Genomic DNA, 18,913 nt, shown 5'->3' with positions numbered 1-18,913 from the left:
AAAAGAGGTCCTGGAACCTGGGCGGTGTCCTCTGATTTCTCTGACCTCAGAGTGGACATCCTGCTGCTTTTGCAGCTAAATTTAGTCCCTGGCATATAACTTGTGATCTGGTCCAGGGGCCCTGCAAGGGCCTGGGGATGCTCCATTAATGACTTGGTCCCCCTAACTGCTCACTGGGAGTACACTTCTTGAGGATAACCACATCATTTATGGTACCATTGGGACGTTTTTAAGAGTGACAGAGGGCATTAACTCGAGAGGATGCTGGGACACAGGTGAAAACAGGGTTGTCCTGGACAAACGGGAGTATACAATCGCCCTGTACCTAAGTCTCTGCCACATATTCTGCCAGACGTTAGCCGGGCCTCACCTCCAGCCTTTGCTGGTGGTCACTTTGCATCTTCACACTAAACAGACACATCCAAGCTTCTGAAAATACAGAAGCTTGGATAGCAGACCAGAAGGCCCCTGTCTGGCCATGCCAGTCTGACCAATTTAATTATGCTAGACTGCATACTTTACCTCCAGACCTGCCTGTCTTAGTGGTTTCCCAACTTATTAAGATATTTCTAACATCTCTTTTTCAAAATTTGACCCCCAGGCAGAATTTGGGGTTGAGAAGGGAAAACATAAAACACAGTGTCTCTACCTGCCTCCTCTTTTCTCTTAATTCTTTTTGCAGCAACACTTAGGACAAGAGAGCATGAGGCTTTCTCCCCTTCCTTCTTCTAAGGCTTGTGACCAAGCTGTCACAGCTGGAAGGAGTCTCTTCTCAACAGGAGAAATCCATGAGCTGAATTCCTTAGCTCCCATTAGGTTAAAACGGGAGCTACAGAAATGTACACAATCCCCTCAAGAGAACAGTCTGACTCTAGAAGGTTGTTCTTATCTTATAGGAAGTATCCTATTTTGAATGTCAAAGTTGAATATAAATGTCAAACTTTTCTCCAGTAACAGTCCTCCTAAACAGATGGATACCCTGGATCAGGATGGGGGACCAAAACCTACTCAAAAGGAAAGAAGTCCTTTTTATCCAAAAAATACCTCTTTCAGTTTAGCTTTTAAATCATTGATAATCCTATTATTATTATTATTATTATTATTATTATTATTATTATTATTGCTTTTTATCTTTGCATTAGCTCATCTGAATATAAACATGATAACAACCCTAACATGTATAAACCTATAAGACAAACCACATGAGACAAAACTGATAGAATGCAAGGAGGAAGAGATTAACCCACTATTTTAGTTGCAGACTTCAATAGCTCTCTATCGGAAATGGACAAATCCATCAAGCAGAAAATCAGTAAAGACATAGTTGAACTCAACAACACCATCAATCAACTGAATATAATTGACATCTACACACTACTTCATCCAACAACAATAGAATACACATTATCCTCGAGCTCACATGAAACATTCATCATGAAAGACCACATTCTGGTCATAAAACACACTTGAAAAAATTTAAAAGACTAGAAATCATACAATGTTTGCTCTTAGATCACAATGGTATTAAACTAGAAATCAAGAACAGAAAAGTAAGTGGAAAACCCCAAATATATGGAGATTAAAATCACACTTCTAAACAACACAAGTTGAAGAAGAAACCTTAAGAAAATATTTTGAACTAAATAAAAATTAAAACACAACTTATGAAAAATTATAAAACAGAGAGAAAGCTGTTCTTAAAGGTATATTTATAGCATTGTTCACATATATCAGAAAAAAAAAATCTAAAATCAATAACCCAAGTCTCCACCTTAGGAAACTAGAAAAAGAAGAGCAAATGAACTCCAAAGTAAGCACGAATTTCGTGCACTGGGCCTCTAGTATGTTATAATTGGATATTCTGTTATCAATGACTAAGCATCTCATAGCTCACAGGCACAAATGGGAAACAAGAGGATATAAAACCAACAATACATCTACAAATTCCCATGACAGAACTTAGAGATTTTATATTAAGTCATAAAACATTAGTGGTGGAAGCCACCTAAGAGATCATCTAAGAGCTGTCCCCATTACTCCCCCTCACACACACACACACACACACACACACACACACACACACAGAGAGACTCACACACACTCAGATTGACCACATCATTACTTCCTGGGAAGCTTGATAAAGAGCAGAGCCCAGAACCTCATTTCCAGAGATGTTCATTTGTCATGGAGTGGGACACAAAATGCTGTCTTTTTCTTCTCATCTTTCCAGGTGATTCAGATGTACATTTAGATTGGAGTACCGCTACCAATGAAAGACAGTTCCAAGCCATGTTTCCACGTGGCCCCTTCAGAGACTTCTCACAGCTATGTTTTCTGATCAACTTGTACCATCTTGTATTTCTTTTCTTCCTCCCTGGCATCACTTCCCTTTTCCCCTCACTCCTGCTTTCCCTGGGACTGTACTCCTAATAAAGCTCTAGTTCTAGGGAACCCTAGCTGAGACAAAGAGTGAACTGAATTATCATCAACTATTACCCCACAAAGTAAGGAGATTCTATTAAAACAAACAAAAGGGCTGCCCACTCTCAAAATACTCTTGGGGCGGGTGGGAGGGGCGATCCATATAAATGACACTAGGTATTTTTCTCTTATATTTACTGATTAAATGCCAATGGCTTCATCAGTAAATGGATGAGTCTGTGGAATCTGTATGTACATCTTTAGCCATTAATGCCTTTGAGAGTGAATTATATGACTACCATTTGCACACTAAGATTTGAATCACTGCTCCTTACAAGCAACTGAAATATAGAGTTGCCAATTATTTGGATATCAAATTTAGATGCCTGTACTCAAGAAAGCGGAATATGCAGATGTCAATAACCTGAAGCATTAAATATTTATATTCCTGTGGAAGCAAAATACCTAGTGATCAATAATTTACTGACATCTTTTCTTCACCCAGCAGGAAGGAAATGAATAGGTGCATTTATGATTTTTATGCATCACAGTTGTGGTAAGTTGATTACATGGGGTTGGACAAAGTGTCAGAGAGGCCAAGGAGTTAAATGAATATGCACGTTAATTCTTCTCTTTGGACAGCTGCATCTATGAAAATAGATACCACTTAGACATCAATTCTATTTCCAAATCACATCGCAAATCTACCCATTTCTTTCTTTCTCCGTTGTCTCCCTCCCTAATCCAGGGTACATTACTTCCACTTACTTAATAGAAACTGTGACTTGTTTTCACTTTCATATTCCAATTCATTCTCCATGGAGAAGCGAGGGGGGTCTTTTCAAAACAGAACATAAATCAGATCACAGCAACCCTGCTTAAACCTCCTATTTTCCCATTGCACTTAGACTATATCCAAACCTGTTACACTGTCTTATGGAGCCCTTTATCAGCTGGCCCCTATCTCCCGTTCAAATCTCATCGCATACTATCTTCCTTTGCACCCAAGGTCTTCTGCCACAGAGACCTTCCTTCTGACCCTATCAAACTCCATTGCACTCTTATTTGCATCAGCTGGCCCCTCTGCACAAAATTAATTCCCTCTATCTTCACAGGACTCTCCTCACACCGTTCAAGTCTCAACCTTAATGTAATATTCTAAGGGAGGCCTCCCTGGTCACTCTAAGCCCAAAATGCTTATTCCTATCTATTACTATCCTACTGACATATTTCATAAGCTCCATGAGGGCAAAGCCTGTTGTGTTTACCACTCTAGCCCCAGCAACTAGCATATGGCTACACATATACCTGCATAAATGAATGCAGCATAGACCCTGACATCAGCAAGAGACACATCCTGAGACATTCTCAGATTCTCTCAAATCACAAATATTGTAGCATATGATTTCCTTTCAAAAATGGAGCTATGTAGAATTTCACACTGATCCAAACCACAAGTTCATCCCATTTCCTACTCTATTTATTTATTTTTTAAAATATATTTTATTGATGTTTTACAGATAAGAAAGGAAAGGGATAGAGAGCTAGAAACATCGATCAGCTGCCTCCTGCATACCTGCTACTGGGGATGTGCCCGCAACCGAGGTACATGCCCTTGACTGGAATTGAACTTGGGACTCTTCAGTCTGCAGGCCGACGCTCTATCCACTGAGCCAAACCGGTCAGGGCTCTACTCTATTTAATTAGCTATCTTCTGCCTAATAACCATTGTTTCTGAACAATGGCTTTGTCTTCCTTTCCATTACCATTACTAGTAGTTTACTTCCTTTGGAGAGGCTTTTTTTTTTTCCCTCACTAATAAACAAAATGTTTAATATTTCAAGAGATTTCCAGCAGATGCAACAAGTCTATAACACAAAGCCAGGGGAGAGGGGGACAATGGCTGTTCTTGCCCAGCAGGTACATGACTCTCCCTTGCAGCCCCATCTCTCAAAGGCCAGGAGACTCCAACCTGTGCCCCAGAACTAGCCAGATGAGGTGAATACAAAATCTGTAAAAAAAAAAAAAAAAAAAAAAAAAAAAAAAGGTCTGCTATACTTACTCTCCACTTTACAATGTTTTCTTTTAAAAAAAAAAATTAAGAGCACAGAGAAGCATATCAATTAAAGCTGCATCGTTTTAAAAGATGTGGTTGTCTTGGCTGAAGAATGGAGCTGCCAGCTTGTGTCAAAGGACTGGGTGCTGGAGAGCCTGCCTAGAACTGGATCGGTGCTGGCAGGTCCATTGGCCCAGATTGCTGAAACCACAGTAATGAAGCCTGTCACTGCCTCCCGGCGCCAGCCAGAAGGCAAGAGCCTGACTTCTGGCTCTGGTCACTCCTGTGCTTCCTCTCAAGTTCTTAAATATTTTTTTATTGATTTCAGAGAGGAAGGGAGAGGGAGAGAGAAACAGAAACATCAATGATGAGAAACATCAGTGATCGGCTGCCTCCTGCAAGTCCCACACTGGGGATCGAGCCAGCAACCTGGGTATGGGCCCTGACCGGGAATCAAACCCATGACCTTCTGGTTCATAGGCTGACACTCAATCACTGAGCCACACCGGCTGGGCTCCTCTCATATTTTTAAGGTTCACCTGAGAAATGCTTTCAGATTTTCAGCCACTTTTGCTCTTCCTTTAATCTTTATATTATCACATGCCATTGAAGAACAGAGAGGGTTAAAAAGGATGGGAGCCAAAACTGGTTTGGCTCAGTGGGTAGAGCGTCGGCCTGCGGACTGAAAGGTCCCAGGTTCGATTCCGGTCAAGGGCATGTACCTTGGTTGCGGGCACATCCCCAGTAGGGGGTGTGTAAGAGGCAGCTGATCGATGATTCTCTCTCATAGATGTTTCTAACTCTCTATCCCTCTCTCTTCCTCTCTGTAAAAAATCAATAAAATATATTAAAAAAAAAAAAGGATGGGAGAAGGTGAGTAAGAAACAAAGCTTATGGGGGGGGGGATGGTAATGGAAAAGAAAAGAGAAGAGAAGAGAGAGAAGAGAAGGGAAGGGAAGGGAAGGGAAGAAGAGAAGAGAAGAGAAGAGAAGAGAAGAGAAGAGAAGAGAAGAGAAGAGAAGAGAAGAGAAGAGAAGAGAAGAGAAGAGAAGAGAAGAGAAAACTAAGAGAATTCTCAGCCCTAACTGAACAACCCTTAAAACCAAACATTATGAGGCTTACTATAAAGCTTTTGTCCTTATATCAAACTAAATCTAGCAAAATTCAGTTGATTTATTTTTTACTTGGAAAGATTTAAAATCAAGTAATATCAATATATAATTTTTTCATAGAAGGAAATGAGTACCTTAGCTAAAAGAAATATTAATGTCTTTGTATAATTAACACTCTCCCCAAAGGGATCTTGATAAAGCAAAGAGGTCTGGAAATTGGATAACTTATTAATAACTGTGCTTACTGTCTTTGTACTTAACTATCTCCTCAGACAAAATGTCTTTGTTAATTAAATTGTTACTTATATCACGTTAATACTGCTTGTAGCTTGAAAAGTGAAATCATTTTATCTGGCCAATGACACAGGAGAGCAGTGCCCTCCCCACGCACCCCTATCTCCATATGCCAGAGTCACTTACTCCCATTCCTTCACGTGTTTCTTCTGTACGTGCACTTCAAATATATCTAAATAACATGCTTACCATGCTATTTCTTGGTTTTTCACTGTTAGATAATATCTATTGTCTTGCTGCTATGGAAGATGTAGATTTAACTCTCCTCTACCACCCTCTCCCCACATGTATTTGTCTTCCCTCCTCATTCACTTTTGATTAAGTGACTAACCAGTACTTTCATTATTACAAGTATAATTATTTACTGCTACACCAAACCAGTGCATTAGTTACATTTTATTTCATGAAAATTTATTTTGTTTTGTTTTCAAACCTCTGTGTGTTTATTTCATCCCATCCATCATGCTTATTCATCATGTGGGCCATGAATGAATGGATGACTGAATGAACGAACAAATGAAATGTCTAAAATGAATGAGTAAACAAAAGAGTACTAGTAAATGCCTGCATGAAGCCTGGAAGAGGGAGAGATGAATGATAATAGGAGTCACTGTTTATCTAGCAGCTCCAAAAGATGCAGGCTTATAGCTTCTGGTGTAGACAGTGGGGTAAAACATTGATAAACAGACCATGGGTTGTAGAATCAGGTTTGGGTGTGTGCTCAGGCACTTATTGGCTATGTGACCTTGTACATTACCTGGGCCTGTTTCCTCATCTCTAAAATACCTAGAGTAATACACAGTATTGTGATTATTTAGATAAGAGAATACATGGAGAGTGTCTCTTTGGTGCCTGGCAGAGTAGGTACTGATAATGACAGTGATCATTATTATACTAGTGTTCCCGTTGCAGGAAAAATCCTGCAATAGGATTTCCTGCAGCACTCTACCCCGCCTCCGCTCCTCCCTTGTCGCCCGCCCCGCCTTCTCCGCCAGCCCGCCTGCTTTTCCCTTCGCCCCCCGGCCCCGCCTCCGCTCCTCCCTTGTCGCCCGCCCCGCCTTCTCTGCCAGCCGCCTGCTTTTCCCTTCTCCCCAGGCCCGGCCTCCACTCCGCCCTTGTCACCCGCCCAGCCTTCTCCACCAGCCCGCCTGCTTTTCCCTTCGCCCCCGGCCCTGACTTCGCTCCTCCCTTCTCCTCCCCCCCAGCTTGCTTGCTTCTTCGAAGCTTTACTCCCTTCTGCAGCTCTTGGCTTCTTTCGACGCTGTCTTGATATGCAAATTAGCCGCCATCTTTGTTGGGGTAATTTGCATACTCGTCCTGATTGGTTGGTGGGCGTGGCTTGGCTGGTGGGCATGGCTTAGGTGTAGTGAAGGTGCAGACAATTTGCATATTTGTCTATTATTAGATTAGATTCTGTTGGGGACAGAGGAAGCTAATCAGGCTATCTCCTCCAACCCTCAAGACCATCAAAATAGTTACTGTAATTAAATCTAAGGTTACTAAGCAACCTTATGATTCTTACTCCATCTTTTAACCAACTTGGTGTTGGGGAAGAGGTACCCTGAATAATGAACAGTAAGTAAGACTCCTGCTACTGTAAAGATGCACTAGTAAGTCAGCTTCTTGGTGTAAGCACAAATCTCCTATTTAGATTGACACCATTCAGTTCATTAGTCTGAATAATGCTTGGTGATCTGAGACATTGAGGGGTGAGGATTCCACCAGAGGACTGACCCTTGAGAAGCCTTGTCCGAACAGCTGGGCTCCCACTCCTACATCCCTCTCTTTTTAATTACACATGATCGCCCTCAAACACAGAAATCCCCAAGTGTCCTCTGAAACAAAGGAAGTGTCTCCTGTGTTTGCTATCACTTGTTCCAAATGTATTTTATTACAAGTCTCTGAGAACTGGTAGTCCATAGACAGTGTGCATCTTTATCACTCAGCAGACCTTTCAAAACAGAGTACCTTGTTCATTAACATGTCAGGCCAGAGTTTGCTACAATGCTGATTTCTGTTGCTCTGCTCATGACACTTCTGTGTCCACACTCTCCTCTTATATCCACAACCTCTTTTCTAAAAACCTTCCCCATAACTCATGTCCTTCAAGTAGTCCTCCAGAATGATACTACCCATTGCTGATTATTTCTTTACACTAAGACTTCTCCAAGGTTGGAAATATAATTCGGGCTGTGTTATCTCATACTCTTCCATTAAGAGAAATTTCTGGCTCCTACCACCCAAGTAAAGTGGCCTAGAACAAGCCCTTTACCTCTATGCCTTAATTCCTTCTTCATCAAAATAGATGTAATTTGTAACTATAAGAGCTATTTTGAAAAGCAAATGAGATTACATTCAAGAAAGTGCTTGGAAACCAATGGGTAGGGGGAACAAGGAGACTGCTCCTAGGGGTGGAACTACTAGGACTCCCACCAGTTATGTAGGATCCGGTCGTCCGGCTCTGTTTTGTAATTGTCCCTTGAGAAAGACCAGCCAATGTCCTTCCTCTTCATGACCTTCAGACTTCATCAAGCTGTGCTAATGTCTATATTCCTAAGGAAGTAACATATTTCAGTAGCTACTTTTCTTCTTTCTCTCTGTGAGCCTAGCCTATTTAATAAAAGCCTAACATGCAAATCGACCGAACGGCAGAATGACCAGCGGAATGGCCCGTCGCTATGACATACACTGACCACCAGGGGGCAGATGCTCAATGCAGAAGCTGCCCCCAGCCCGCAGGCATCAGGCCAGTCAAGGCAGGTGCGAGAGGGCTTCTCCCCCCTCCCTCCTTTCCCCTCCCCCCTTCCCTCCTCCCTCTTCCCCCTCCTTCCCCCCCCCCACCCCCCGCTCCATCACCCCTCCGGTCACCCTGCAGATCAGCCCTGATCAACGGCCAGGCCTAAGGACCCTACCCATGCATGAATTTCGTGCACTGGGCCTCTAGTATTGACTAAAATTCCTAATTAGAACCTCGCCTAAAACATAAGCAGTTCCCTGCCCTAACCACTCATTTTCATTAAGGGTATTCCAACCCCTCCATGGTATACACGTTTCAAGAGAACTGTTTAAAAACAGAGTTGTGTTTTGAAATTACAACAGTGACAGTGTCTAACACTAAAATTGGTAACTCTATGGACTTTTGGTTTAAAAAATAATTCATTCACCTGTGACTGCTTAATTTTTGTTTGAGAGAATTGTTAATGTAGGTAAAGCCTTGCATTTCACAAATGGCTCAAACCAGACTCAGCATTCATCATATTTCACTGGTGAAAGTCCTTATGACCTCCAGGTGTGTTTCTATTAAGTAAATGAATCATCTCTAGGAAGAAGGAAAAGAAAGTAGGCTGCAAAGAAAACAAACAAACTAAAAAAAATATTTTGGTTTACAAAAGCTTTGAGGTCACATAATCCTTTGGGGTTTCCGTTTCCCTCAATTAGGTCAGCTTTTGACACCTGAATCATATTCCCTGACTTTCTTTTTCAATCCTGCGGCACCAGAGTCCCATTTGCAGTTTCAAGTGACCTACTTAATTAGAATTTGGAACCCTCAGCCAGAAAAGTGTGTTGTCTTCATTCTGTTTTGCTCAACAGATCTTATTAATGAACTGAATTTCTAATTCAGTCTGTGTTTGTTTTTTTTAAATCTATGCACCTTAAGCAATTTCAAAATCCAAATGTCCAGTTTTAATTATACTCATGAGTGTACATTCAAATATCTATCAAGTGTCAGGGAACCTTGGTTCTCTGCTGCTAACTCCTACATAGTCCTGGCACATCCCTAACCTTCCTGAGCCTTGGATTTCTCACCTTTACAAAGAGGAGTTTAGAGTCTCTCAAATCCTTTATGGCTCTAAGTCTCTATGAATACTTCCTGAGTGCCTGCCATGTACTAGGCACTATGCTAGATATAGGAAGCAGGGAAGTACTAAGATGAATTTATATTGCCCTACCTTCAAGAACTTTATATGCTACTGGGGAAGAAAAGGTCATACAGGGCAAAACCAAATGCCGTAGTTACCTTATTTGTGATCGGCACTGTGCCTGGCATATTGTAGATGCTCAATTTAATAACATAAGAGATATAAAATACTCTATGGCCATTTAGAGAAGAGAGGCTGCATTTAATGGAGGAGAATCAGGATGGTCCACAGATGTTATTTTGAATTATTTTTTAAAAGACCTTGCATTTGGCTCCCTGATACCATCCCCTAATTTGATACAAAATCTTAAGCCAATATTTGAGGTTTCCCATGCTGTGGCCCCAATATATCCTTTAATCTTTATATCTCTCTATTACACAAAACTACACTATAGCCTTACTGTACCTTACCTATCAACCATAAATTTCCATCCTCATGCCCCCATTTATGCTATTCTTCATACTGAAATGTCCTCCAATCCCAGTGTAGTCCAATTCCATTATCCCTCAAGGCCCACTGCAAATTTCCTTTATTATGAAGGGGGTCTTAGGAAGCCTTTCCCTACCACTCACCACCTACATATAATCAGCCTAAGGAGGGATGAACACCAACTTGCTCTTGAAATCTGATGCTGAGCGACCTTTTTATTTTTATTCCTGATTAATCTGACCAATGAAATAAAGAACATTGGGCTTAGCTTATGCCTAATTAAACATCTGTTATGCTCATCAAAATCTCTTGGCAATTCTCATGTGACATTCTGAATTGCTATCAGCAATACTATCCACCCAATTCCCTAAATAGTAAATTCAGTAAGCATAGGACCCAACTGTGAAAGGTGAGAAAAAACATCTCTTCTCCTCCATAAATACCTGTGGCCCAGCCAACCACCTTCATGTTGGCCAAGCTTATTTATTTATCATATTTGCTAAATGCACGGGCCTTCCACAGAGCAAATGCAAAGGAAATCAGGCACGCTGAAGTGTTTTCTAGGGGATTCCACCATCTCTTCTTTGGAAAGTAAGCAGTAGTACAGCTTCAGAGAAACAAACAAAGGCAGAAAGGCAAAAGCCCCACTTACCATAGAAGAGGAATGCTCTGGTCATGGGATGATGTAGATAGGTCCGGTTGATGGTGAAGAAACAAGCCTCTTCTCCGCACTGGCCCACCCTGCCGGTTTCCCCAGTCAGTGGGGACCACCAGAGCATGATGGGGTAGCTATCCGTTTCCAACGTTTTTTTCCTATTCAGGATGAGACTGTCTTTCTTAGGGGAAGGGTAGAGATGTGTAGGCTCTTCCTCCATTTTTGCATGCCCATCTCGCAAATTGGAACTTTTAAACTTCTTCCTTTCAAATTTTCCCAGCTCAACTACTACCTAAGAGAGAAGACAATTATTACCAGAGTTAGACCATTTAATTTCCGTTTGCACGTCTCCCATCCGTCTTGATGATTTAGACTCTTTATTAGGGTTCCATTGCTGCTGTAACAAATTGCCACAAACACAGCCATTTAAAACAATGCACATTAATTATCATATCATTCTGGAGGTCAGAAGTCTGAAACCAGTCTCACTGGGCTAACCAAGGCATCAGCAAGGCTACGATGTTCCTTTCTAGGAACTCGAGAGAAGAAGGGATCCATTTTCTGGGTTTTCTATCTTTTAGAGCCACTCACGGTTCTGGGCTCACAGCCCCCCTTCTCCACCTGCAGTGCCAGCAATGGTGCATCTCTCTGGCACTCCTTCTGTTGTCACATCTTTCTCTGAGCACAGCCAAGCAAGGTCCGCATTGGGCCCACACAGATAATTCAGGATAATCTCCTCCTCTCAAGGTGTGTCACCTTAATCCCATTACAAAGTCCACTTTGCCCTGAAAGGTAACATATTCACAGGTTCCAGGGATTAGGGCAAGGACCTAGGCTCCAAGATATCCACCAACAAGGATGCTTACTCCTACAGAACACATAGCAGATAGGTTTCTCCTCTATTTAATAGGCACATGTAGCTACTTTTGTCTCAGTGAAATCTACGAGAGTCAGGGCTGTTACCTGGCTATGACTGGAGATGACATTCTAGGGGAAATGAGTTAAATTACCAAATGGTTTTTCATTATTATAACTAAACGTGTCATACCCTGGGTCTTATATGTCTAATGATATCCACTATGGCATCGGGATGGTGAAGTAGACCATGAATACTGGGCTCCCTCCTATGTAAAAACAAGTTTGTATTTGTTTCAGGATAGCCTGGATCACGGGACAGCTAGGCCATCAGTAACAGCAATGTGAAGGGCAGGTGGGCAGAGTGGAATAAGAGGGATAGTTGCTCTCTAAAAATGCTGCCATTTCATCAGACTTTAAGGTGTGATATTGATAGAGCATCATAAAAATACTAGAGGCCCGATGCACGAAATTCATGCACGGGGCTCGGGCCCCACCACCACAGCTTCATCAGGAAGGTCGTCCAGTCTAACTAGCATATTAGGCTTTTATTATTATAGATATCAGAGAGGACATAATCTGTGCTGCCCTCTAACACTCAGCAGCAAGGGTGACACCTTCTTTATGCCCACAGATGTGATGTAGAGTTTGTAACTCCCTGGTGAGGGTCCATAACTTTCACTGGATTCTCTGAGGAACGCAATAACCAAAAAAGCGCTAAGAGCCACTGAGTGAACACCAAGTAGTGTTCAGTAGAAGTAGTATTCCAACAGGAGAAAAAAATGATATTGGCTTTAATAAATCATGGGTCACCTGTGACACCAAAGTCAGCATTAGAACAGTAAAACCATCACTGAAAACTCAAGTCTAACCAACCCTTGTATATACCTTTCTCAGCATTTCTACAATCTATATATATATATATATATTACCCTAATATGCATATAGACCAAACGGTGGAGCAACCGAACAACCGGTCACTATGGCATGCACTGACCACCAAGGGGGCGCGCGTGGAACATGGCGGGCATCAGCTGTGGTGGGATGATGGAGCAGGTGAGCGGGGGTGCCAGATCAAGGTGGGGCACTGGTTGCTGTCATCAGGGTGAGCCTCTGGTGGTTACTGAAAATGCTTTGCTCCCACACACCACGGTCCCTCCAGGCCCTTGCACCTGCTGCCGGCGCTGGCCCCACTCGCACCTGCTGCCAGCACTGGAGCCTCCATTTGCACCTGCTGCCTCCACCTGGTGCCAGCCCTGACTACTCAGCGCTGTCAACAGGTGTGAGCGGTGGCTGCTGGCCCCGATCACCCCTCAGGGCTTCTCTACCTCCCCCTGCTCCTGAGGGGTGATCAGAGCAGCAGCAGCCACTTGCACCCACTGCTGGTGTCAGCGCATGGGAGCGGCGGCAGGAGCAGGGCTGCTGGCCGACAGGGACCAGAAGCCGTGGTGGGAGGGGCCGGGCGGAGCATGGAGGATGGGACAAAACCCACCCCTGGGCCCACTGCAGCCTCTTGGCCCACAGTTCCTTTCAAGGTGCACGAATTTGTGCACTGGGCCCCTAGTAACATAATAATGCACCTCTTCCCCAGGAGCTTGATGGAGCAGAGTTGACTCATAGCCAAATACTGTATTTTCACCCAACCTTCCCTTTGAATGTACAACTAACAACTTAACAACTTATAGAAAGCCATGAATATAGCTACTAAGACAAATTTTTCTCTGTTTCTCATCAGTGTCTATAATGTGAAGTATAAGTTCATTTTCAAATAATAATGATTGCTTTAAGGAGAGATTTTTCTGCCAAACAGCTTTTATCACTATCAGGTGGTAGAAAATACGGGGGATAGAGGAAAACCATGAGAATAAAATCCAAAATCTGGGAAATTCAAAAGGACAAAAGACACAGTTCCTTCAACAAATCCATGACACTGAATCAAAGGTGGAGCAAAAGCAACTTTTATAGAAAAAAAAATACACACAAAACTTGTGACACACCAACTAAATGCCATGTGTGGCATTTGTTTACCTCACATTCAAACTAACCCATTACAAAAAACAAAACACTTTTTTTGAGATAATAGGGAAAGATTTAATACGGCATGGGATAAAGATGGTACTGAGTAATTATTGTTAATTTTTGTTGGGTATGACAACAGTCATACAGTTATTCTGAATTTTTAAGAGTTCCCATCATTAGAGAATCATACTAAAGTAAATCCAGGGGAAATGATATGGATATGATGTCCTAGATTCACTTGAAAATGCTCAAAATGTATTCAATAATTTTTTCTTCAATTAAAAATTAAGTAAAATAAAAAAAATAAAGATTATGTATATATATATATATATATATATATATATATATATATATATATACACACACACACACACACACACACACACACACACACAGACACACACACACACACAGGATATCCCCAAAAATGTATACGCACTTTAAATGATTATAAAGTCAACTGGAGGCCCAGTGCATGAAAATTCATGCACTGGAGGGGGGTCTCTCAGCCCAGCCTGCCCTCTCTCAGTCCGGGAGCCCTCAGGGGCGGGAGGCGACCCAGTGATCAGAGGAAGGCAATGCCCCCATCACACCTCTGCTGCTGGCACTGCCAGCAGTGCAAGCCTCGGCCAGCCCTGGTTACCTGAGCCTAGGGCAGCCCTGGGTGGCTGGGCAGCCGCCATCCGAGACTTGCCTGCGCCTCGGGCCAGCCCTGGGCAGCTGGGGGGCTAAAGGGACTGGGGGACTCCAGAGACAGGCATGCCGAGCAGCCGGACCTGCCTGAGGGCCGCCATCTTGTGGCGGTGGGTGCCGCCATCTTTGAGGGCATGGCAGTCAATTAGTATATGCCCTCTTTATTGGCTGTGGGCGCCACCATCTTTGTGAGGGTGTTATGGTCAATTAGCATATTCCCTCTTTATTAGATAGAATGTTTATTAACATATAGTTCATTTTCAAAATTTAAAAGAATCTACAGAAATGAATAACTATTTTTTTTCAATGCCTGTTTTCAAACTGATGACCATTCTGATCCAGGCGCTGCTGATAACGTGACGCCATGGAATCTCAAACATCAAGAATCCTTTTGTTCAGTATTTGTGCATCCTCAATTCATCGACTGTTGCTATTTTGTACCATAAACTTTATCTTTTATGTAATCCCCATTAAAAAAAAGTCTAGTGGCACTTTAGGATAAATTTTCTGTGTTCAAAGCTTAGTCTGACTTCACCCATTATTTCAAATCAGCTAAACCTGAAAAGGAGTGAACATTGAGTTATCAGCTGTTAAAGTGTGTATACATTTTGGGGATATATATGTGTATGTATATATATATATATATATGTATATATATATGTGTGTGTGTGTGTGTATGTGTGTATATACATACATACATATATATACACACAAAGAATTTACAGGTAGTATACACAAAATATAGTTAAATGTGAGTGGAAAACAATGTCTCAGATGAATGATCTCCTCCAGAGAACCACAATGGTTTAGCTTAACTATAGGTCAGCACAACATTTACATCCTCTCTAATAAAATGGTAATATGCAAATTAACCATCACTCTGCTACATAAGCCACGCCCACCAGCCAATCAGGACGAGTATGCAAATTAACCCAAACCAAGATGGCTACAGCCACAGAGAGCAAGGTTTCCCTGGTAACAGAGGAAGCCAAGCTTTCCGCCTGCCTTTTCCAGGCCTAAGCCTCCACTCAAGCTACAAAGTTTCAATTATAGAAGGTAAACAAATTCAAACAAATGGCGGCAGAATGGAGCTTGAGAGAGCAGGCCAGGGTTGCCGGTTGCAACAGGGGAAGCAAAGCTTTCCGCACACCCTGGCTGGGCTCACCCGCTTAAGGCTACAAAGTTTCAGTTATAGAAGGTGAATTAACTGCCACAGAAATGGCTGCCGCCCGGGAGGGAACCACAGGCTTGGCTCCGCTCCAGGCTACAAAGTTTCAATTGTAGAAGGAAAATAAATCCCAGATACCAGGGCCTCTGCTTGGGTTGCCAGGGGGCGTGGCCGGCCTGCAAACCACCACAGGCCCCTCGCTCAGGCCGCCCCACGCCCCAAGGGAACCCCAACCTGATCAGGGACGCCCGTCAGGGCAAACCAGCTGGCCCCCACCTGTGCACCAGGCCTCTATCCTATCTAATAAAAGAGTAATATACAGATTGATCATCACTGCAACACACAAGATGGCTGCCCCCATGTGGTCAAAGATCCTGCCCCCATGTGGACACAAGATGGCCACTACAAGATGGCCAGCAGGGGAGGGCAGTTGGGAGGCACCCGGCCTGCAAGGGAGGGCAGTTGTGAGGGACCAGGCCTGCAAGGGAGGGCAGTTGAGAGGGACCAGGGTTGCAAGGGAGGGCAGTTGGAGGTGATCAACCATGCAGGAGAGGGCAGTTAGGGGTGACCAGGCTGGCAGAGGAGGGAAGTTGGGGGCAAACAGGCTGGCAGGGGAGCAGTTAAGCATCAACCAGGCTGGCAGTGGAGTGGTTAGGGGGTGATCAAGCTGGCAGGCAGAAGCGGTTAGGGGCAATCAGGAAGGCAGGCAGGCAAGCAGTTGGGAGCCAGCAGTCCTGAATTGTGAGAGGGATGTCCCAGATTGGAGAGGGTACAGGCTGGGCTAAGGGACAACCCCCTGCTGTGCATGAATTTCATGCACCGGGTTCCTAGTGTTTAGATAATTTGTTAATTATGTTATGGATCTGTTATGGGCTCAACTGTGCCCCTCCCAAAATCCATATGTTGAAGCAATAACCCCATGCTTAAACCTTAGGAGATAGGTTGGTTAAAGAGGTAACGAAGTTAAAACAAGGTCATCAGGGTGGGCCCTAATCCAATACGACTGGTGTCCTTATAAAAAGAGATGAGGACACAGACAAGGACGGAGGGAAGGCCATGTGAAGCACAGGGGGAAGATGGCCATCCACAACCAGAGAGGCCTCGGAAGAAACAACCCTGCTTGCTGACACCTAGATCTTGGACTGCTACCCTACACAGTGAGAAAGAAATTTCTGTTGGTTAAGCCACAGGGTGGTACTTTATGATGGCAGCCTAGCAAACTAATACAGAATCCACAACATGATTTTTTTTTTTAATGTATCCTCCCTCTACCCTACTTACATAGCAAATTATTTCATCTGCCTAGCCTACAAACCAGTAACGTCAGAAATGGTCCTAAATACACAGGCATTATATATATTCATTTTTAGTGTTTTTAAAAAATAGCAAAGCAGTCAATGTATCAGGGAGGACTGGGAAACAGCCCAAAGCACACTGTCGGTGGCAAACTGAAACCAAGATCCAGATGAAGGTTTAGCTCCAGTAACCGCGCCTCCTGTCACATTCCGGAAGCTTAGCCCTATGAACCAGGAGGTCATGATTCTCAGTCAGGGCACATGCCCAGGTTGCGGGCTCGATCCCCAGTAGGGGGAGTGCAGGAAGCAGCCGATCAATGATTCTCTCTCATCACTGATGTTTCCAACTCTCTCTCCTTCTCCCTTTGTCTCTCAAACCAATAAAAGTACTTTTTTTAAGTCACTTTGGAGCAAAAAGGGTAGATAATTACTTTTTTTTTTTTTTTTTTTTTGGTAAATCAATCAAAATGATACCTTTTCTTCAGATAGGAAAAAAATATTTTTTTTGGTGTGCCATAGAATTTTAGTAACTGGTTTATTGTGCCATGAGATTTAAAAAAAGTTGAAAGTCTTTGGTCTGGTAAATATGTCAAAAATGACAGTTATTGATGCAGATATCTGTGTTCTGCAGAACAGCTATCTTGTTCTCAAAATAGTCACTTGCCATCTCTCAGACGTGATCACAATAGGGGACTCGGAGGAAGCCATCCAATTTGACCCGATAAGACAGACTGAGCTCTACTTTCCTCTAAAACTGTACCCTACAATAGTCACAAACTGATCCCTAGTCACTGATTTTGTTTCCACCTGACACATCCACTCACTAAACCTCACTTTCATCAGTTAAAAAAGAATTTCCAGTGTCTTAGTCAGGAAACCCTGATCCTGAGAGATAAAGCAAAAAGTAAAGTGCTTGGAGAGAACAGGGTGGGGCAGGAATGGTGAAGGTCCAGGAATCAACACTGCACAACCCAAATTCCGGGTACCTGGAGTGTGACAAGCAGAAAGATGGTAGCTGTGATGCACAGGCAAGATGCCAAAAGCTTCCTCCTCTGAATCCGCACCATGCTGCCCTGCCCTGGGTGACTGACAGAGGGCGAGCCTGGTTACCAGGTGTTCTCTCGTCGGCCCACAGCCTGAGACCATTTCACGTGGAGGAGCCATCTGGGTGTCAATTTCCTCCACTGCCATTCCTGCTGGGACCTGGTCTCCATGACCGACTGAGATCAGAGGTTCCGAGTGGGCCTGGCTTGGCATTGAGAGGGAACAGCATGCAGTCTTCTTAAGCTATCATCAGAGCGGCTGGAGATTCTTCAGATCAGAAGGCATCAAAAAAACTCTGTAATAAATGAATCATCTTTTAGCCATAGTGCAGACTTCATAAATGTAGTCTTTCAGAGTTATCATGTAAAAACCCAAAACTTTAAAACTAAAAGGAACCTTTGAAATCATGAAGTCCTCACTCATAGATAAGGAGACCAAAACCAGAGAGGTGAAGTGACTTGCTCAAGGTCGCTATTACCCACTGCAGCACAGTGACAGGCCTACAACCAGGTCTCGAGTCTGAAATTCTGTTTCCACTTAATTTGTTCTGCCTCCAGAAGGTTGAATTCCAGAAGTCATTTACATGTGATCCCTTCCTTCTATCTAGGTTTCAAAGGAGTAGAAAAGTGGAGAAGAAATTATCAGTCCTAAGGACTATCCACCCACTCCTGTAAAAATTAGGAAGAAAAAATAAATAAAAGTTCAGGCTTTGATCAAAAATAGATAATGATCCATTGGCCCCCAACTCCTCCCAAGGAAAATAACTTCACCCACAACATAAAGAATTACGAATATTGATTTATGTGTTTCATCTTTAATAGTACAGGTAATAAAGCTGTGGGTTATGTGGTTCTCTGGAAGTTTTGAAATAAGATTTTCATCTATCTGAAATGAATAATCTTTTCAAAAGTTTTAAAAAATGAACTGAGTCCCACAGAACACCTCTTATGCC

At 43.0% G+C, this 18,913-nt stretch overlaps 1 protein-coding gene across 1 annotated transcript in view; it reads right to left on the bottom strand.

Annotated features, from left to right (window-relative positions):
• Positions 1–18,247, bottom strand: part of FUT10 (fucosyltransferase 10) — a 57,962-nt gene extending 39,715 nt beyond the window's left edge. Inside the window, exons 1-2 of the mRNA XM_054720321.1 lie at positions 17,904–18,247; positions 10,885–11,179 (exon numbers count right to left, since the gene is read on the bottom strand). Coding sequence (XP_054576296.1) covers positions 10,885–11,179; positions 17,904–17,984 — 376 coding nt within the window. The 5' untranslated portion in view covers positions 17,985–18,247. The remainder of the gene's footprint in view (positions 1–10,884; positions 11,180–17,903) is intronic.
• Between the last annotated feature and the right edge of the window lie 666 nt (positions 18,248–18,913).

Source organism: Eptesicus fuscus, chromosome 8 (genome assembly GCF_027574615.1).
Source record: "Eptesicus fuscus isolate TK198812 chromosome 8, DD_ASM_mEF_20220401, whole genome shotgun sequence".
NCBI classification, from domain to species: domain Eukaryota; kingdom Metazoa; phylum Chordata; class Mammalia; order Chiroptera; family Vespertilionidae; genus Eptesicus; species Eptesicus fuscus.
Note: the sequence above shows the minus strand (reverse complement) of the source record. Positions and strands in the feature narration are given on the sequence as shown.